This window comes from Salvia splendens, chromosome 14, assembly GCF_004379255.2.
Source record: "Salvia splendens isolate huo1 chromosome 14, SspV2, whole genome shotgun sequence".
NCBI classification, from domain to species: Eukaryota; Viridiplantae; Streptophyta; class Magnoliopsida; order Lamiales; family Lamiaceae; genus Salvia; species Salvia splendens.
The window spans coordinates 29,814,713-29,835,313 of NC_056045.1; the positions used below are offsets into that span (position 1 = coordinate 29,814,713).

At 38.9% G+C, this 20,601-nt stretch overlaps 3 protein-coding genes across 4 annotated transcripts; 2 read left to right on the forward strand and 1 right to left on the reverse strand.

Moving 5' to 3' along the window:
• The first annotated feature begins 1,601 nt into the window (after positions 1-1,601).
• LOC121766133 (dnaJ protein homolog) lies at positions 1,602-5,106 on the forward strand. Of its 2 annotated transcripts, none has more exons than XM_042162479.1 (7): positions 1,602-1,714; positions 1,835-2,003; positions 3,468-3,639; positions 3,734-3,875; positions 3,968-4,244; positions 4,332-4,530; positions 4,621-5,106. In XM_042162479.1, the coding sequence occupies exons 2-7, from the start codon at positions 1,854-1,856 to the stop codon at positions 4,941-4,943; spliced, it is 1,263 nt and encodes a 420-aa protein (XP_042018413.1). In that variant the 5' UTR covers positions 1,602-1,714; positions 1,835-1,853; the 3' UTR covers positions 4,944-5,106. The 2 variants fall into 2 exon arrangements, with proteins under 2 accessions (XP_042018413.1, XP_042018412.1); XM_042162478.1 differs by having other exon boundaries at positions 1,615-1,714; positions 1,844-2,003.
• Positions 5,107-7,776: 2,670 nt separating this feature from the next.
• On the forward strand, positions 7,777-9,703 carry LOC121764503 (RING-H2 finger protein ATL70-like). The gene is made up of 2 exons (XM_042160515.1): positions 7,777-8,009; positions 9,289-9,703. The coding sequence occupies exons 1-2, from the start codon at positions 7,777-7,779 to the stop codon at positions 9,701-9,703; spliced, it is 648 nt and encodes a 215-aa protein (XP_042016449.1).
• Positions 9,704-11,116: 1,413 nt separating this feature from the next.
• On the reverse strand, positions 11,117-17,160 carry LOC121765127 (nuclear pore complex protein NUP1-like). The gene is made up of 9 exons (XM_042161162.1): positions 16,769-17,160; positions 16,356-16,402; positions 15,868-15,962; positions 15,597-15,774; positions 15,196-15,474; positions 15,013-15,111; positions 14,242-14,925; positions 13,606-14,012; positions 11,117-13,289 (listed from the first exon to the last, which is right to left on the reverse strand). The coding sequence occupies exons 1-9, from the start codon at positions 17,058-17,060 to the stop codon at positions 11,369-11,371; spliced, it is 4,002 nt and encodes a 1,333-aa protein (XP_042017096.1). The 5' UTR covers positions 17,061-17,160; the 3' UTR covers positions 11,117-11,368.
• Positions 17,161-20,601: the final 3,441 nt, after the last annotated feature.

Sequence of the window (20,601 nt, forward strand, 5' to 3'; positions counted from 1 at the left end):
CGCCTAGCGCTAGGCGATTTTTAATTTCGAAAAACCGCTCGGCTGTTTTCGGAAGCTGCAATGGTTCGCCTAGCGACCGCCTAGCGCCGGCGCTCGGCTAGGCGGTGCGCTAGGCGCCATTGTGGATAGCCTTACGGCTAGCCACTTTACTTTTGTCTTATTTCATCATTGTATGGAGTCGGGCGTAATATGTGGTAACGGAGAGATGACTATACTACGATGGAACGGAGAGAGTAGTATTTTATTAAAATTGAAAATTAGAAGACAATTTATTTAGCAAATTAATTAGAAAATATTTAGGTGACTAATAATCTCATATTAAGCATAATCCAGTAAAAAAATCGCTAATTCACCGTTTACCGTCAGATATTAACAACAATGATTTGTTTGTTATGGTGCCGATTTTTAAAAAGTAAATGTTTTGGAAAAACTTCGTATTTTGGCTTTATGTTTAGGAATAATTTTAACCATTATTCTACTTATATTCTTTCTTTTTAACGTTTAAACATTTTCATAACTTCATATTGCCATAGTAGTAACCAATCTTGGTTGTTGATTCTAATAGCAGTGGCGTATAAAATTTCATTCTTTATTAGTACTATAGTTACTGGCTTGTACGCCAACGCCCTCCACATGCAGAGCAGTGGCCAAACGGAGGAAGACTGCAGGAGGATAGCGGAGAAAGCCTTCCCCCAGCCCGGGTTGTATAAGGACTTCGCCTACTGGAACTGCTATCTTGTGTTGAACGACTCCGAGAAGTTCCGAGTAGGTGTCGACGCTGGCTGGCCGAAGAAGCAACGACTGAACTATACAGGTGATTACAGCGGCAGCAGCGGTGGTTCCCACGACCTCCCCGAGACGGCCCAGGAGGTCCCGACCCCTCGTTCGTTCGCTCGCCGAACTCGCCCGGTTGGGCACAAGCGGGCTTAACGGGAGGCCGGGGGTTCACAGGAGGTCCAGTCGGCATCGCCCCTTGGCCAATCCACAGCGGATCTCAAATTCTTCGAGCGTCAACAAACGCGCAATCAGATGGTCAAGACGATGGCTGAATGGCTGGCGGCGGTGGACCCCGTGGAGAAGAGTTTGCTTCAAACATTGCTCCAGAGCATGCAGGAGGATTTGGACACATGATTAATTGACTTCCATCTCTTATAGAATTTCAAGAAAAAAATATTGTAGTGAGATGATTGAGAACAAACCAATATTTCATAATTTTTGTAAATTTTTTTAAAGTTACGAGAAATATCAGAATTTGTTCAAATTTCAATATTTTTCAGGCAATTTGCCTAAAATTTTACAATTTGAGATGTGTTAGTTAAAGCATTAAATATTAGTACTTTATTTTGCAGTGAAATAAAACAATTTTTTTGTTTTTCTATAGAAATCAGGATAATTCCAATATCTTTTAGATATTTTTAAATAAAGTATTACATCAAGCATTAATCGCAATTAAATTTGGAAAAATATTTTATAATATTAAAAAGTCAAATAACAGAATTGAATCAGATAAATTTAAAGTTTAAACGAAAATAGGAAAGAAATTAGACGCGTGTCATGAGAAAAAAATCTAGAATGTTCTATAATCTTATTAATCTCAACCGTCCAAAACCTCATCCCCTCCTCAGTTAAAACCGCAGATCTACACTGACCTAATCTCTCTCTCTTTCTCCTTTGCTCCACCTTCGACGCACCACCGCCGCTCCGATACTCAGCTGTAAGCTCTTATATATATGTGCTAATTCACACGTGCATCTATAGATCGATACCGATTTATCAATTTACAAGCCGATTTACTGTGCTTGTTTGTTCGATTCGATTTCAATTGATTTTGAAGGATTTACAGAGCAGCAGAGATGTTCGGGAGAGCGCCGAAGAAAAGCGATAATACCAAATACTATGAGGCATTGGGAGTGCCGAAGAATGCTTCACAGGACGATCTGAAGAAGGCGTATCGCAAATCCGCGATCAAGAATCATCCCGATAAAGGTGGAGATCCGGAGAAGGTACTTTCTTGTGGAGTTAATTTGGTTTTGTATGTGTTTAATTTTTGATTGGTGGAGTTCTAGATCGGTGAATATTTATTTGCAATGTTGAATGTGTGAAGATATTAGTTTTATTTTATGTATGCCTGGATGAGTCTTGTTGGATTGCATAATTAGCTCAATTGAGCTATTTGCGTTATTTGAGTTGTTATTTGAAATAATTTTGGTTGAGATAATCATTTAAGAAGTTTAATTTGCTGCCTCTTTTTATAGGAATAGTGATACTTTGCACCCTAATCAGCTCAATTGAGCTGTTTAAATTATTTGAGTGAATATTTGGAATGATGTTGGTAGACATAATCATTCAAAAAAATTAATTCACTTAGGGCTGGGAATTCGGTCATCGGTTAGTCGGTTAACCGATAACGGTTAACCGAACCGAAAAAATCGGTTCCCGGTTAACCGATAACCGAGAACCAATTGTGACCTTCACACGGGAACCGAAACTGAACCGATAACCGAAAAAACCGAGAACCAATCGGTTATAACCGTAAAGAACCGATTGGGCTTAGCTGATTTAATTTAATTATTTAAAACTGCCCAAAGACTAATTTTAATTTTGAGCCCAAGTTACATGAAGCCCAAACTTGATAAAACAATTACACAAACCCTTTCTCCCACAGTCCCACTCTCTGAGCTTCCCTTCCACACGCCACAGTCCACACCGCCCCTCCCACACCCGCCGCGCCACACTCTCACTCTCCTTCTTCCCAGCGGCCGGCGACCACCGGCCGGTGACTCCTTCCCAGCAGCGGCTTCTCCAGCACCAGCACTCCTTCCCAGCAGCGGCGGTGACTCCCTCCCAGCACCAGCGGCGGCTCCTTCTTCCCAGTGGCCGGCGACTCCTCCCCACTGGCCGGCGACTCCTTCCCTCCCCAGCAGCCTGCGGCGGTTCCTATCGGTTCCTAACCAAACCGAACTGTGTAAAATCGGTTCCTAACCGAACCGATTCCTTCTCGGTTCCGGTTCCGGTTCTTCGTTTTCGGAAAATTGGGGAGTCGGTTAACCGACTTTTCGGTTCGGTTAGAACCGAACCGAACCGATTCCCAGCCCTAAATTCACTGATTCTTTTTAAGGGAACATTGGTTCTTTCTTCTTTGTGCACTATTTATAGGTTGCTTTTTTTCCCTCCCGATTTCCCTTTCTCCAATTAAAGCTCGCCATATTGAAAGATCTTGATAAATTGAGGACCGATTAAAATTATTTCTAGTACCATTTTGTACATGATGTTATGTCAATCAAATTGGAATACACAATGCTCTAGTAGTAGTAAATTTCAATTGTTTCTTAAGGCCAATTATGGTATCTAAAATTGCTGATTTTGTGTTGAGCTGCTCCTCCTAATGCTTTTTCTAGCTTTGACCGGCATTGAAATATTGAATTTGTTTGGATGCAATATAAGAAGTTATCTTTCTGTTGTTATAGTTTAAAGAGATTGCCCAAGCATATGAAGTACTGAGTGATCCGGAGAAGCGTGAGATCTATGATCAGTATGGTGAGGATGCTCTCAAGGAAGGAATGGGAGGCGGTGGTGGTGGAGGCCACAACCCCTTTGACATATTTGAGTCCTTTTTTGGCGGTGGCAATCCATTTGGAGGTATGCAATTATGCATTTGTTTTGCCATGGCTTGAATTGGCTTGATTATGCAAAAAGGAGTATATTTTTTATTAATTTTTTTTGTCATTGACAGGCGGTGGAAGTAGCAGAGGTAGGAGGCAAAGAAGGGGAGAGGATGTTATTCATCCTCTCAAAGTTTCTCTGGATGACTTGTATAATGGAACATCAAAGAAGCTGTCTTTGTCCCGCAATGTGCTCTGCCCCAAATGCAAGGGGTGTGTTTTATTGTGTCATATGATGTCCTGAGTCTTTATTGTAATTGTCAAGTTGCCGTTACTGAACTATTATGTGTTTGCTGGGGCTGCAGGAAGGGGTCCAAATCTGGAGCTTCATTGAAATGTTCTGGTTGTCAAGGATCTGGGATGAAAGTGTCTATCAGACACCTTGGCCCTTCTATGATTCAACAGATGCAGCATCCTTGCAATGAGTGCAAGGGTACTGGTGAAACCATTAGCGACAAGGATCGCTGCCCTCACTGCAAGGGTGAGAAGGTTATGCAAGAAAAGAAGGTTTTGGAAGTTGTGGTTGAGAAGGGTATGCAGCACGGACAGAAAATCACGTTTCCAGGCGAAGCCGATGAAGCGGTAACTAAGAGTCCTTTTTAGTTGGTATTTGCTGAAGTAATATCTTAAATTTGTGTTGTTTCTAACTGATGGCTTGTATTTTTGCAGCCTGATACTGTCACTGGAGATATAGTCTTCGTACTTCAACAAAAGGAGCATCCTAAGTTCAAGAGGAAGGGTGATGATCTTTTTGTTGGACATACATTGACACTAACCGAAGCACTATGTGGCTTCCAGTTTATATTGACTCACTTGGATGGCCGCCAGCTCCTCATAAAATCCGAACCTGGGGAAGTTATCAAACCTGGTAAGCTAGGATATCGTATAGAATTTGCAATTTGGACTTAGTCCGACCTCAGTCGTACCTTAATTTAACCTTCATGTTTCTGTGACTCAGACCAATCCAAAGCGATCAACGATGAAGGGATGCCAATGTACCAGAGGTCATTCATGAAAGGAAAACTGTATATTCAGTTCACCGTGGAATTCCCTGATATGTTGAGCCCGGAGCAAAGCAAATCCCTGGAGGCTGTACTTCCCCCAAGGCCTACAACTAAGCTGACGGATATGGAAATAGACGAATGCGAGGAGACTACCCTGCATGACATAAATATGGAAGAGGAGATGCGCAGAAAGCAGCACCAGCAGGCCCAAGAGGCATATGATGAAGACGATGACATGCCGGGAGGCGCTCAGAGAGTGCAGTGCGCCCAGCAGTGATGGCTCGGTGTTGCCATCACTTTCCCTTTCGGGGATGGCTTGTTTTTTTCCGCAAGTTAGAAAAGACCATACTATATTTTTCGGTTTATTGATGTGTATTAGGAATTATCTGTTTACGACAAAGTGGTATTGCAATTTTAAGTCTATTTCATTTCATTGCTTAGTGAATTCTCTTATATAGTCTTAACTCTATTTGTGAGCTTTGACTCATTGATAACATCATGATATTATTGGCTTTTTCTAGTGAGATAATCAAAAGTCTCTGCTGTTTTGCCACTAATCCACATATTACCTCACATGTCTAGCATTCATTTCGTAATGAATTTAATTTAAGTCTTGGTTTCTGAGAAGAAATAATGCAATTTTTAGTAGTTGTCATTCTCTACTAGATTCTCAGTTTTTCCTCCTACTTGTAAGGAATTTATTAGCTTTGTTGGCACATAGAATAAACGCTCAACAAATTATTAAAATGTGTGTTGAAAGCAAATGAGATTATGCTTATTGTATTCAATAAATGTATTAAAATTTATTGAATACAATAAATTTATTAAAATTCCTGACCAAAGCAAATGAAACTTGCAAGAGGACGAATGTTGTTTGACATAGTAATTGGGTTAATATTTTACTAACCTTGTTGTTTGGGTGATTAAAACTGCAAACAGTTGCACTAAAAATAATTAATTAAATAAAAAAAAGGTTCATTAATATGATGCCTATTTTTTCCTAGAATTGTAACATTCTGACAAAACTTGTAGTGGCTAGTTGACTGTCGTAATTGTCAACTTGTGGCAATAAACCTCCACTAGATCTATAAAACTACAAGATCAGCCAATGGGATAAGAATACCAAGATAGTCGATCTCTTAGAAATATCTACAATTTCAATGTGTATCATATATTGTCGACATGCCCAAACAACGCAATCTCTATTCCTTTTTAAATATTTGACATATTATATTAAATTTCATTTAGTAAAAACACCATTCTTCATTATCAATAAGATGGGCCTTTCATAAGAGAGTTTTCACTGACAATTAATTTGTGGATGGTTAAAAGTCAATGACACCTCCATGAGGATCAAGCTTACCACCTTTTGAATTTTTCTTTTCTAGTGTACTTTTAAAGAGGTCAATAATGATTTTATGTTTATACTTTGATGACTCGAACACCTAATCTTTTAAATGTATGAGAAATATCTTACAATTAAGTTACACTTCATCGTCATCCTCTCACGTTTTTAGTTAAGGATGGGTGAGTTTCCAACTAAATCATGATTTTGAAAAAAACCCCTCATTTTATCTCCCTAAGATCGAGTTGACTCCAAAAGGCAAGTAGGAGTAATTAACTACTATATGAAACCAAAACCAAGTCTCTAATATACCTATATCATAAAGTTGACTAGTGGAGATTTCTTAAGGAGGGCCTTTTCTTTCAATCCTTTCTCTCACCAAAACGCAAATAAAAACTCCATAATCTCCAAGTGAAAAACAACCCTATTCTCAAACAAATGAGCAACACCGCCGCCATCGCCACCAACTACGGGGATGACTTCGACAGCCCGATCGTGGACACCGTGATAGGAATTAATATGAGATTAATTCCTATTGAATATATTATATGAAAAGAGAGCACGTGTTTCACCGGAGCTGCATTGATCTGTGGCTCATGATTCATCCCACGTGCCCTATATGCCGGAATACGCCGCGGCCGCCCCCGGTTGGCGGCGGTAGAACAGCCTGCAACAGTCGCTAATCAATAATGGTGTATATTTTTTTAGTTTTGTTTTTTATAGTTGTTTGATGAATGAAAACAGTCGTATGTAAGTATTTTCTTTTAAATAATATGTTGAATTAGTAGTAGAAATATTTTGTGCATACGCATTAGAGCCGATATCTGAGCAATGAGAAAGTTTGGATACCATTTAATACAAATAAAATCTATAATTGAACTAGTTGCCCCATCTATACCTACAACTTAGTGTGTGGAATAGTCACTAGGTCTGCTTATGGATACACTTGATAATTGCCAAAACATAAAATCTAGCTATAATTTGATGTATATTTGGTAATGTATAAGAACAGAGAACTAGTTCACAAATATGAGCATATTTTATTTATATAGAGTCGAGACAATATAGAAAAATGTGGGGTCTATAATTTAAAAATGTCAGAATTTAAGAAGACAAATTCTCTTGTAATATGATTTGATGATGGAACTTTTTAACTAAAACAAAATGTCGATGATTTGATGGATTTATAGGAATTAAATAGTACCACATCAGTCCATTATTTAAAGACTCTTTTTTGACTCAGCATGGATTTTAAGAAATAATTTGATTTTGAGAAAATAAGTAAATAGAGAAAGTGAGTAGAATGTGAGACTTATTTTTAATATTATTTTAAAATATATTGTAAGTATAGAAAGTAGTGGAATCTAGATTCTACATACTAAAACGGAAATAAAGTAAATTATTTCATAAATTATGGACACCCTAAAATAACAAAGTAGTTCTTTATTTGATGGACATAGCACTATAGGAGAATCTATTTCTTGGTTGCATTATTTTTAGAATGGAATTTTCTATTAATTTCGTGATGATTCAAAGCGTTTTACAATTAAGTTTCGTGGTGATTAGGTAAGGATGGGTTAGTTACCAAGTAAATCTTGATTTGGAATAGAACTAATTATTTACCTAATTTCAAATTGACTCCTAAAGGTAATAGGACTAGACTAACTAACAAAAAACCAAAACCAAGTCTATATATTATATATGATCATAAAGTGGAGAGAAAAAAGAACTCCACAATCTCCAAGTTAAAAAAAAAACCCTACAAATGAGTAATGACTGTGGCCTCGGCGGTTTCGGGTATTTCATGGCGCTCTTCATCGGCGTCCTTGTCATCTTCGCCGTCATCACCGACTTGACATCACCAAGTGCAAGAGATCATCTAAGCCCAATTCCCCCTCCTCCGCCGTCCGCCGCCGCTCCTCCTTCTCCGATCATGCCGCTGCCGCATCTCTCCACGTCGTCAACGTCCTCGACGCCACGGCCATCTCCGCCATCCCGGTCTACACCTACGCCCGGCTTGGGCCCCACGGCTGCGCCGTGTGCCTCGTGGAATATAAGGAGAGCGAGTTTTACTATTTTTGATTGTCCCTTATAATTAGACTGATTCTAGATATAAGAAAAATTAGAGGACATGAAGAGTATTAGTGTTTTTTTTTGTTTTTTTCTAATTGTTTGATGAATTGAAACAGTGGTATGTAAGTTTTTTTTGGTAAAAGTAGTTGAATTTGTAAAAAAAAAGGTATTTTGTTCATAGAGCCAATATTTGAATAATAAGAAAGTTTAGACATCATTTAATACAAAAAAATATACTAATATACTACTATGAAGTTATAAATAAGCGCAAAATAGAATATTACATATAAATATCAGCTGTTAAAAAATATATTTCGCTCTTCATGAAGAGATAATAAAGGAGAAAAAAGAATCATAATTAATTTTAAGAAAAGAATAAATGAGTCATATAAGTTAAGATGTCCCTAAAAATAATACTAATAGACTAAATTGAGGGAATATATTTTTTGAATAATATTAAATATTTTATGTATATATGTGAAAACTAAAAGGGAAGTAGGAACTATCATCATAAGATGAGGTCATTAATAAGATGTCGATTTTTTCATAAAATTGTTAGCAACTTTTTTTAATTAACCGCCACTAGACTTATCAAACACAAAATCAACCAATGGTATAAGAATACCAAGATAGTTGACCCCAACTCCTTATTAATATCTAAAATTTCAATATAACGTAGACATACCAAATTAATAACGCAATTAGTAGTAAAGTCAAAGACGACTTAATATCTAAAGATGAGGATCAATTTCACATTTATTTTTTTCCTTTACATTTTTTTACAGTGCAATTTTAAAGAGAATTCTATTTAATTCGAGATAATTCAAACATATGATCACACATAAAACGTGGTACAACTAAGTTACGCTTTATCGTCGTCTCCTCCGATTTGAGTTTCCAAGTAAATGTTGGTTTGGAAAACCCTCATTATTTCCATAAGGTCGAGATGACTCCAAAAGGTAATAACTAATTAACTAGTATGAAACCAAAACCAAACCTATATGTATATCATAAAGTTGACTAGTGGAGAATGGACCTAATTGAGGAGGGCTTTTTTATTTTCTCATAATTCTTCTTCAAATTAAAACACACACACATATGAGAGAGAACAAGAACTCCATAATCCCCGAGTTTTAAAAAAAATGAATAACACTACTACCACCACCACCACCACTTTCACCGATTACCGCGACGATTCCGACAGCCCGATCGTCGGCACCGCCCTCGGCGGCTTCGGGTACGGCGTGGGGCTCTCCATCGCCGTCATCACCTACTTCTCCTACAAGTGCAAGAAATCACGCCCCAACTCCTCCCCCTTCTCCTCCTCCGTCCGCAGCCGCTACTTTCCCGGCGGCGGGGCCGATTCCGTCCACGTTGTCATCCACCGCAACGGCCTCGACGCCGCCGCCATCTCCGCAATCCCGCTCTACACCTACGCCCGGCTCGGGCCCAGCGGCTGCGCCGTGTGCCTCGGGGAATATAAAGAGAGCGAGGAGGTGAGGCTGATGCCGGAGTGCGGACACGTGTTTCACCGGAGCAGCATTGATCCGTGGCTCATGATTCATCCCAGGTGTCCTATTTGCCGGAAAACGACGTGCCGGCGGTGGCGGCGGTGGTAGAACAGCCTGCCAATCAATAAAGGTTTGTAATTTTTTGGGTTTTTTCTGATTGTTTGTTAGTTGAAACAATTGTATGTAAGTAATTTTTTGGTGTAAGAGAATTGATGTTGAATTAGTAAAAGAAACATTTTGATTTAGAGCCAATATTTGAGCTATGAGAAAATTTTGACATCATTTAAAATATATAGTCTGATGTATATCAATCTTGTTAAATAATTTGTGTTGACATAGTATTATGAGCAATGGCGGATCCAAGAATCAAAAATCGTGGGGTCGAGCCAGATAATAAATATATAATAATATTTAAATATATATTCTTTGATAAAAAATACATTATAAATTAAATATATATATCTTATGTTAAACGCGATAGTTGGCTCTTACGAGTACGATACAAAATATTCACATTAAAACTATAAATAGGTTTCATAATTCGATATCATATCTGAATTATTATCAACTATCCCACGATCTTCTAGGGATTGTGGTTCTTGTTCAACATTAGCTAGAAGTATTAACAGAAACTCTAAGGTCTTTTCAAGAAAATTTAATACATTAATTTAATTGGAAAGGTAATTAAAATGTAAAAAATAAAGATACTAAGCATATTTGTTAACATTAGGACAAAAATATAATTGCTATTACCAAATGAAAGTAAAATTGATACTGTAATAAAATATAATTAAAGAAGTGCGTGGAACCACATTTCAATATAATTATGGAGTGTATAAAAACTGATTTGGTTTATTGTTATATTTGGTTTTTTCAAATCAAATCACATTAAAAAAAAAGTGGAACCCAAATATCGAAAACTAGTAATATTTCACTTGAAATCCGACAACATGTACAAGATATTCAGTAAAAAAGTAGTAATTTATTTAATCTGTTTTTGATAAATAATGATATTTAAATGTATAATTTACTCTTTTTGACATATCTTCTCCAATTTTTTAATGGAAACATTTTATTGATTATTAGCCATAATCTAATTATTTAGCAGTCCAATAATTATTTTAGCAGTCCAATAATATGTGCCTTGTGCCTTGGGGAGTATAAAGAGAGAGAGGAGGTGCTGCTGATGCCGGAGTGCGGGCACATGTTTCACCGGAGGTGCATTGATCCGTCGCTCTTGATTCACCGGAAGTTTATTAAAAAAACATTTTTTGTGCAAAATTGTGATGAATAGTCAAAAAGTACGATTACACTTTAGTTCATGGACCATTTGCGTACGAAACGCATAATTCAGAGACCATTTGCGTAATTCACTCTAATTTTTAAATTTCTAAATTTCGTATAATGAATATAAATAAAATTGTAATGAACTCTACGTTATTTTATAATAATGTGTTTGACATTTAGCATTTAAAACTAGTTTGGAACATAAGATAACCCAACAACACTGTACAAAAAAGATAATGACAAACAATGAATTTGTAAAACAGTAGGCAATGCTTATACAATGTGAGATTGAATTACATGACTTATTCTTCAACACAACTTCAAGTTCAATTACACACACCTCTCCTTTCTAACAATATCAATACATTCTACAAAGTTTGTTCCTCTCAAAATTTCCATATAAGGAAGATGAAGAAGACATAGTAAATCCGCAGACCTTTCCGCGGCGACCGATATCGAAGAGCTGATGGATGGATATCCCAAGCTTCACTTCCTCCTGTTTTTGTTTCTATTGACTTTCACAAACTTTCGACCCGACTTGTCGACTCCACCGCTGCCCAACGAGAAGCTGCCACCGGCGTTGAAATCCAGACTATTTGATGCCTGAAACATAGAAGGGTTTGGAGGGGCTTGATTTTGCTGACCGCCAAACGCAAAGAGATTGTTCGGTTGAGATGGAGCTGCTGATCCGAACATGAAGCCTGAAGGAGCAGGGGAGGCTTGGCCGAATGCATGAAGAGACGGTGCGGTTGATTGCACTGGATCTTCGGCCATACTGTCTTCTCCGTTCATCTGAAAATTGTTCCCTGGCGAGGAGGCTCCAAAACTGGGGGCCGGGTTGCCAAATACCGGCTGGCTGAGAGATGGTGCTGGTGAAGAAAAGACTGAAGCAGGGGCGGAGGAAAATGAGAAAGGGGAGCTCGATGGTTGAGCTGTTGACGAACCGAAGAGAGAAGATGCAGCATTGATTGGAGCGGAGGGTGTGGGCTGTGCACCAAAGGAAAACCCAGTAGCTGGAGACGAACCGAAGAGGGGAGACGAAGGAGCTTGCACACTGGAACCGAAGGGATTAGAAGGAGCGCTGTTGGAGCTAACAGAGGTGGTGATTGATGAGGATGAGGATGAAGAACTTGCACCAAAGCTAAAAAGTCCAGAGGCACCGTTGCTGAATGGGCTAGCAGCGTTAGACGCTGGGGCAGATGAGGGATTGCTCAACCCAAAACTGAAAGGGGATGGAGCCGCACCACCAATTGATCCAACCGCATTGCTAGCAGTGTTAGACGCTGGAGCAGTTGCACCACCAGTAAAAGAAGAGGAACTGCCGAAAGGGTTGGTGGTTGCTGGCGCAGGACCTGAAGAACTCGCACCAAAACTGAAGACTGGAGCAGCAGGACCACCAATTGATCCAACTACACTGGTCGAAGAAGGGGCGTTGCTAAAGGAACCGGTGGTTACTGAAGCAGGGGCTGATGAGCTCAAACCAGCACCAAAAACTGGAGCAGTGGCACCACCAGTCGATCCAACTTCATTGATTGTAGAAGAGGAAGAACTAGCACCAAAACTGAATAAACTTGAAGTAGTAAAACTGCTAGAGCCACCGGCGCTGCCATTTGAAACAGCAGTAGGATTCACACCAAATAAACTAGATGCAGATCCGCTGCTAGGGGCAACTACACCAGTATCAGATGAGGAAGCTGAAGGATTAAAACCAAAGGGCACGACCTGACTGGAAACTGGAGCACTGGACAAGGAAGGAGCAAAAGAAGTACTGCTACTCGTATTTGATGCAAATGAATTCAACTGAGTAGATGTCCCCTGAGAAATCGTTCCAATAGCAGGTGCAAAAGATTTACAGGCACCACCGAATAGGGAACCCACTGAATTATTTGCAGATGGATTACTGGTTGATGAACTGAGTCCCGTAGCCATATTTCCAGAACTTGGTGCCCCAAACAATCCAAAATTGGTCAGAGAGCTAAATGAGCTTCCAGAACTTGGAGCGATGGTAGTTGACGCTGCTGATACATTACTAGATGGATCAGGAGAGACACCGAATTTGATTGCAGTTTCCCCTGAAACTTTAGGAGTTTCAGATGCTCCAAAAGTGATTTTCCCAAAGGTGGCTGAGGGAATGCTGCCTGTGCCAGATGGGACAGAGTCCAAAACACTCACAGAAGAGGTAAAAATAGCAGGAACAGCAGTGGAGATGGGATTTGTATTGTTGTTGGATGTGGCAGTCAATGACACTGCAGGAGTGCCTGCAACAAGCGGCCCATCAGATGCAGGAGAGGAAACAGTATCAGATTTTCCGTTTGCATCTTCAGCAGCAAGAGATTTCAGGTATCCACCTTTGCCTGGCTCCGAAAATGTCACCGGAGAGCTAGCTGTAGCAAAAACATTCAACAAGCTGCACATGTAGTAAACAGAATTTAGATTAGGAACTTGACAAAAAGGGAAACCACTCTGGTAATAAACACTAAATATATAAGCTTAATTTCTTTTTTGTAAAAACTTTAAATATATTAAACGAGGTACAGAAGCTTTTTTTGCAACAATTGACTCCATAAACTAATAAAGAGCAAAGGATAGTTTTGAGTTCTCCAGATATGTGAATCAAATTTGAGGTGTAGCAGGAAAATATCTTCAACAAGAGGAAGAACATAACCATATCCCTCAAACAGTACAATACCATTTTCAAGCTGCATGTATAGAATAGAACTAACCTGCTAGAGCTTTCTGGTTTACTGGTGCTTGATTCCGGCGCCAAGGAAGGGAACTTATCTGCGACTTTAGAACTAAAACTAAAAAGATATGGTGGATTATTCATCTCCTTAGATTCAGTTAGAGCAGCAACTGATGGATGGGTAGAGAACTGGGTAGCAGCAGAAATATTTTCTGAAGCAGGGTTTGTGAAGCCATTATTTTGTTCTCCCGATGGAGCAGCACTAGCAACAGCACTGCTAGCTTCGTTTGTTTTACTCAATATAAGGTCCGAATGCGATTTCAGTTCTGGCTGGATAGTTGTTTCAAACAATTTGGGTTCTTCAGGAGGTGAGAACTTGCTATCTGTGAGATTGGCCTCCAGTGATCCTCCAATACTGGGTACGTCATCATCAAAATCCACATCATCCTAGAAATGACATCAATAAGAATTGAAAGTTCAATAAAAAAGAGCAAAAGATAGAAAACTGCATTCCAGCAGCCATGGAACTTAAACAAGAAAGATATGCACTTCAAGCCTTGAAGGACATAACAAAATTAAGCAAATTTAATCATACACCTCTTAAACGAATACTAACAAGAACTGGAAGAATACCAAATAGAGACCTGAAAACAACATAAAAGTTCAATCTCCTCACCTCCAGAGCACTCATTCTAAAAGCTGCCTTGTTTTGAGGTTGAGACAAACCATTTTCTACATAATCTGAATTTTGACCTCTAGCCAAAGAAGCTTCAAAGGATACTGCAGAGTCACTGTTATTTACGGTGTTGTAAGTGTCAGAAGGGGAAGAAGTTTCTACTGGCCCATTTTCATCAGTTTTTCCTTGATCTTGAGGTGTAGAATCATGAGTTTCCAATAAACCAGCACCGCTATCAAATTTGTAACTGTCTTGGGCATTCAGCAGCAACTCTGAAGAAGTGGCATCCTCCATGCTCCTAAGAGCTTGTCCATGAAGCATACTTGGCGTCAACATAAATTTTGACTTCAGAGGCACAGCAACCAAATTGGAATATGATGATTTGGGCTTTAATCTTCCAAGAGCTACATCTGCACCGTTGGACTTGGAAGGAACTATGGCATAACTAGTGCTTGGGTTGCTAAAATCAGTATAAGTATTTCCCTCGATAATTTTCTGGGCGTGCTCTTGATCATCAATCAACGGAAGCTTCTGCTTTGAAGATACTAGTCTAGCATCAGATTTACTTCCGATTCTATCAGAATGAATTCCATGTGCTATTTGATTAGATTTCTGTCGGATTCTTCGAATTGAACCACCAGGTCCAATTTCATCATCTAAGACAAAACTCCTACGCTTTAACGTCTGAAACAAAAAAATGTTGCATCAAAATGAGAACAATCAAAACTGCTGACCGAAATTACAAGAAAACTTTTTCAGATCCAAATATACCATTGACTTGGGCTCAGATTTTTCACCATTTTCCGAAACCATAAGAGATGTTGAGGGCACCAGGAATCCAGAATGGCCGTTATGATTGATACCATTACTCTGAAAATGACCAAATCCAAAAAAATAAGCCCAATAATATGAAGTATATAAAAAAGCTAACGAAGTTAAAATGGTAGAAGTTACCTTTAAGTACGGAGTGCGAGCCATGTTGTAAATAGCAGATCTACCTAGAGATCTCGGGTTTGAAAAATGACCATTACCAGGTGAACCAAAGCTGACTGGAGACCTCGTTGTCAGTGACATGCTGACAGGTTTTGTTCTCATGTTACTAAGCATCTTGGTATCATCCCTAAGGGTAACTTGACTATGGTTACCTAGCACCGATTGTGATAAGTTTGAAGGTTTGCTGCCCATGTAAGCTTTCGCAAGTTCAGAAGGAGAAGCAATACCATCCCCAAGAACCTGAAATTATATCTATCAGCTATGCCAAATGACTGTGTTGTGCATGAATTATGAAAATGGTAACAAAGAGTGACTGACAAACCACAGCACATGATAAAGAAACGCAACGCAATATCAGTTACCTTTGAATCAACTCTGAGGGATCTATCCTCCTCATTTCCTTTTGCATTCATACCATTTTCAATTTTTCGATGCCTTTCAAAATCTGACACCATCTCTTCATTTCTTTTTCCATCACCCCCAACAGACACTTCTCCACCTCTTGAATGCAACAGTTCCGTCAAATGGTCAATTTCAGACCTGTAACAGTTTTGCTAGTTAACAACAGATGGGAGAGGGCAGGAAAGAGAAAAATCACGACAACAAGGTAAAAAAATTTGGATAAAACCTCACCTGGAGAAAGTGTTTTGTTTCAGCAATTGCTCAAGGTCAGAGATCCCAGTCCCGTTAGAACTTATTGGCTGGCGGTGTTCACCACCTACAGGCTCCTGTAAACCATATTGATTCTCGAACCATTAAAGAAGATAAAAATCAATCTTACCTAATTTGACAACTGTGAAAAGAAAAAAAAAACACGATGGCCATCATTTTTAAAAAAAAATAAGGATAAGCAATTGGCGGTTCTACTTCTCTACTAGTGCCACCCATCAAGAACATTGAATTAGACATTGTTCATTACTACTCAATGAAGAACCTGGAAAGTGACTTTTCCTATTTTCATCTTCAATCGGTTACTAATTACACCAATAAGAATACGGACACTCTACCAATTCAAAACTCCAATCAACAGATTCGACCTATATGGGACATGAAGAATACATAACGGGAAATGAAACAACAAAGATGTAAAAACAGAGGAGCCCATAGATCTTAAGACTTACACTTAGAACTGCGTCTGGACGTGCACCACTCAATACATGGTTTGACTCTGTTTAAATCAGCAAATACATCAGTAAGACTTCAAACTAGGTGAGGCGCATCTAGACTTACGGAGTTGTCCCAGCCCAAAAGCACTCACCTTTTCATTGAATACAATAATTCAAATAAATCAGGCAATTACTGAATCTTGGCACACATAATGGCAGCTAAACTCGTAGCTAAGATCTCACATAATTAACAATTTCCAAGAAAAGAAACTGAAAATCAAAAGAAACTCGTAGAAAAATAAAAACTTGCATAAAACCAACACCACCAAAAGAATAATTCAGGCACAAAATCGAATAATTTGAACGAATCACGAATTTGAAGATTCGCAGCTAAGACCAAAACATCAAAGCAAACGAAAAGAAGTAACCTGATATCTGGGGAGGAGGAGGAGGCGGCGCAGGAAGGCGTCGTTTGCGGAAAACAGAATCAAAGAAGCGGCGCGCGCCATAGGAAATGAGCTTGGAGGCGGGATCCACCACCAGCTTCGTCAACCAGCTGCTGCTGCTTCCGCCGTTGCCGCGGAGGGCGATGGGAGGGCGCTCGTAAGGCGTCGTCGGTTTGCGGAACGGCTTCTTTCGGAACTTTCCCCCAGCTCCTCCTCCTCCGCCATAGGAAGGAGCTGCGGTGGTGGTGGCTCCGCCTTGTTGCGCCGTCGCCATTTTGATTTCAAAAAAAGTTCGCCAAAAAAGAGAGGGGTGTAGGCGAATAATTAGGGTTTTAATTTGGTGTAGAGAGAGAAAGAGGGAAAGGGGAAAAATTAAAAAGAAAGAAAATAGAAAATCTGGGCTCGTGTATTTAATTAGAATATCTATTTTTTTAAAGGAGAGAAAATTCCAAATCTGGGTCTGGTAATTATTAAATACGTAAACTTTAGTATATTTTGATTATATTTTCCATTTTATTTTATTTTATTTTATTCTTTCTATTTAGGAGTTGCACGTGGTCAAAGTACACTTAGACTTGGATCTTAGAGCATCCACAACCGTGCTCTTGCCAGCGGCACGGTTGTGGGCCCGGGCGGTACTATTCATGCCTGCTCTCTGGCAAGAGCACAACACCCACAACCGTGCTCTTCCGCAAGGACGAGCACAATTAATATAAAATTCAATTACACAAAAACATTTCCATAATATTAAAATTCATTTAAAACCCACAATAAATATTACAAATAACAAATAAAATTAAACATTGCATAATTAAAATCCTAAAAATTAAAAATTACATAATTAAAATCCTAAAAATTAAAAATTACATAATTAAAATCCTAAAAATTAAAAATGACACTACTCGTTGCCGAATTTCGCCCACATGTGGTTGATTAGGTCTTCTTGTAGTTGATTGTGGATTCGAGTATCGCGCATTGTGTGTCTTGTCTCGATCCTCTGGCCAACCGTCGTATGCTCGCCTCGGCGTAGGGGAGACCTCGCTGTTGAGCTTCCGGCTTCGTCCTCGTCGTAGAAGCTAGCCGCCCTCGGCCCTTCGTCGGCTATAATCATGTTGTGTAATATAATACACGTGAACATGATGTCGGCGATATTATTCACGTACCACAGCCGAGCCGGGGCCTTCACAATGTTGAATCGAGCTTGAAGGACCCCGAAGGCTCTTTCGACATCTTTCCGCGCTGACTCTTGACGCTGCGCAAAAAGAACCCGTCTCGGGTCGTGCGGGTTGTGGAGCGTCTTCACGAACGTCGACCACCTTGGGTAGATACCATCGGCGAGATAGTAACCCATGCGGTATATATTTCCGTTGATGGTGAAGTCGATCGCCGGTGCTACACCATTCATCACATCATTGAAGAGTGGTGACGAATATAGCACATTCAAGTCGTTGTGGGTGATGAATGTGTTGATAGTTTGTATGAGAATTATGAATGAGAGATGAATGAGAGATGATTTGATGTGATAAATGGATGATGAATGTGTGTATTTATAGATGATTTTGGGGGAAAAAAAATCAAAAAAATCAAAAAAATTCAGAAAAAACGGGAAAAAAACGGCCATATTTTTGGGATTTGGAAAATATTTTTTTTTTTAGCATTATTTATAATTAAATACCGATTTTAAAAAAAAAATTAAAAAAAAGTTTAAACACAACGGCTATGCCGTTGACGAATGGGAGCGCGCCACGTGTGCGTCCGCTGGCACGGACGTGCTCGATACATCGAGCAGCGCCGTGCCAGCGGCGCGGCTGCAGCGGCGGCGGTCCTGCGCCTTGCCAACGGCGCGGACGGCGGTGGCGTCTTTCGCCACCGCTGCGGATGCTCTTAATCTTAATACTCCATTCAAGTATACTGATTATTGAAATACTCCTAATCCTATCATAAGAAACCTAATTAATACTCCCTTGGTTTCAACTCTGAAGTCTCAATTTGAATTTATGATTTTGAGACAATAATTTTTCTATATTAGATTATAATAATATGGGCTTTTGCTCAACCATTTACACTTAATAAATCTGATTATATCTACAGATGTGCTATGCGATAATAGATTTTGGTAAAATCTTCAAAATTTTCTCTTCCTCTATCTTTATCCACGTCATATCCAATCAAAAGAAAACTTTCGTACTAATACATTCAGAAGGGGAAAACATCAGATTGGATGATGCACGACGGGCTAAGGGCACCCGCAAAGTTGTACCGTTGCGGTGCCTATGCCGTTCCAGCGGAACGGTTCCGCGGCGGCACGCGTTGCGGGGTTCGTTCCGTCGCCATTCCGTGCCCATGCCGTTCCTATGCCGTGCCGCGTTCCGTTCCGGAGGAATGAGGAACGAAACGTTCCGCCACGCGCCGAGACGACGTGGCGGCCTCCCATTCGACGCGTGAAGCCCACTCGCTACCCCGCGAGTGGGCTTCGTCCCGGTGACGCAATAATTCAATTTTTTTAAAAAAAATTCGAATTTAATAAAAAAAATTAAATTTGCAACGGTAATGTGACCGTTTTTTTATATCCGTTTTGTATTTTTTTTTATTTTTTTTATTTATTTACTCTATAAATAATTCTATTTCATACTCATTTCAATCACAAACACACATCTATTCCTCTCTATAAATTCGAATTTATTTTTTAGGATTTTAATTGTGTGCTTTTTATTTTTCTAAAAGTTTAATTTTTTTTTAATGTTGTGTGTTTTTTAATAAAGTGTGTTTGTTTTTTAATAAAGTGTGTTTATTTAAATTGAATTGGGTTGGAAATAAAAAAAATGAAATTGAATGAATAGTAATTTAAGGAACGGTTAAGGAACGGAAGGTTGCAGGTTCCGTTCCTTAGTTAAGGAATGGAGTAAAAAAGTACAGTGGGGCCCTCAAATAGTGGTTTAAGGAACGATATAGGAACGGTATAGGAACAGCGTTGTGGATGGCCTAACATTCAAAGTATTTATGCGTTCTTCGAATTTGTTTTCGGAAACATTTTGGCTTGAGTTACGAGATTATTTTAATTATAATGAGTTAGCTATAACTAATTATCTCATAATTATCCATATGGAATTAAATTATAGGATTGAATCTCATGAACCAAACACATTACAAATTTTATCCCGGGATACAATCTTGCAAACCAAACACTTAAATTATCCAAGATTTATGGAGTAAGGTATTACATTGACAATAAGATTACCCAAGATTATTTTGTTATAATCATGAGAAGATGAAAAGAGACTATCATATACCAACATTATCACAAGATTAAGTATAAGCCCAAATCTTTTAAATAAAAAGACAATATCAGACCAAAATATTTTATAACAAACACTTTGGCTTGCAGAAGAAACAGAGATTGAACCAATTCTTTCAAATATCTGCAAATGTGTGAACCTATTTCTAACTTACTAAACAACCAAAACTGACTATCAAAACAGAATTAACTAACTAACTACAATCATACTCATACAGTCACAAATTCAATTGATGAAAAAAAAGAATTGGGCAAAATTCACAGCAATATAAGCCAAGTGATGGGAAAGTGCTAAAACTAACACAGTTTAAGAGCATCACCACAGCACATTCAAGACATTCTTAAGGGGAATGTACAATACAAAAACTTGAAAATTTCATTGCTCACATCTCAAAAGTAATGAAAAAGATACGACTCAACATTTAGATCCCAGGATTCAAAACCAAGAAAAAAATGGGTGGGATAAAGCTTAATGAAGTCAATTGCAGCACAGCAACACAAGCAAACCAATCAACCACGG

Excerpts from the sequence above, each read along its gene's own strand:
- LOC121765127 (XM_042161162.1), bottom strand. The coding sequence starts at position 17,060 with ATGGCGACGGCGCAACAAGGCGGAGCCACCACCACCGCAGCTCCTTCC. Across the intron at positions 15,112-15,195 it reads CTCGCACTCCGTACTTAAAG|AGTAATGGTATCAATCATAA; the intron begins GTAACTTCTACC and ends GGTCATTTTCAG. Across the intron at positions 14,926-15,012 it reads AATCTGAGCCCAAGTCAATG|ACGTTAAAGCGTAGGAGTTT; the intron begins GTATATTTGGAT and ends TTTTTGTTTCAG.
- LOC121766133 (XM_042162479.1), top strand. The coding sequence starts at position 1,854 with ATGTTCGGGAGAGCGCCGAAGAAAAGCGATAATACCAAATACTATGAG. Across the intron at positions 3,876-3,967 it reads CTCTGCCCCAAATGCAAGGG|GAAGGGGTCCAAATCTGGAG; the intron begins GTGTGTTTTATT and ends CTGGGGCTGCAG. Across the intron at positions 4,245-4,331 it reads CAGGCGAAGCCGATGAAGCG|CCTGATACTGTCACTGGAGA; the intron begins GTAACTAAGAGT and ends GTATTTTTGCAG.
- LOC121764503 (XM_042160515.1), top strand. The coding sequence starts at position 7,777 with ATGAGTAATGACTGTGGCCTCGGCGGTTTCGGGTATTTCATGGCGCTC. Across the intron at positions 8,010-9,288 it reads CGGCCATCTCCGCCATCCCG|CCCGATCGTCGGCACCGCCC; the intron begins GTCTACACCTAC and ends CGATTCCGACAG.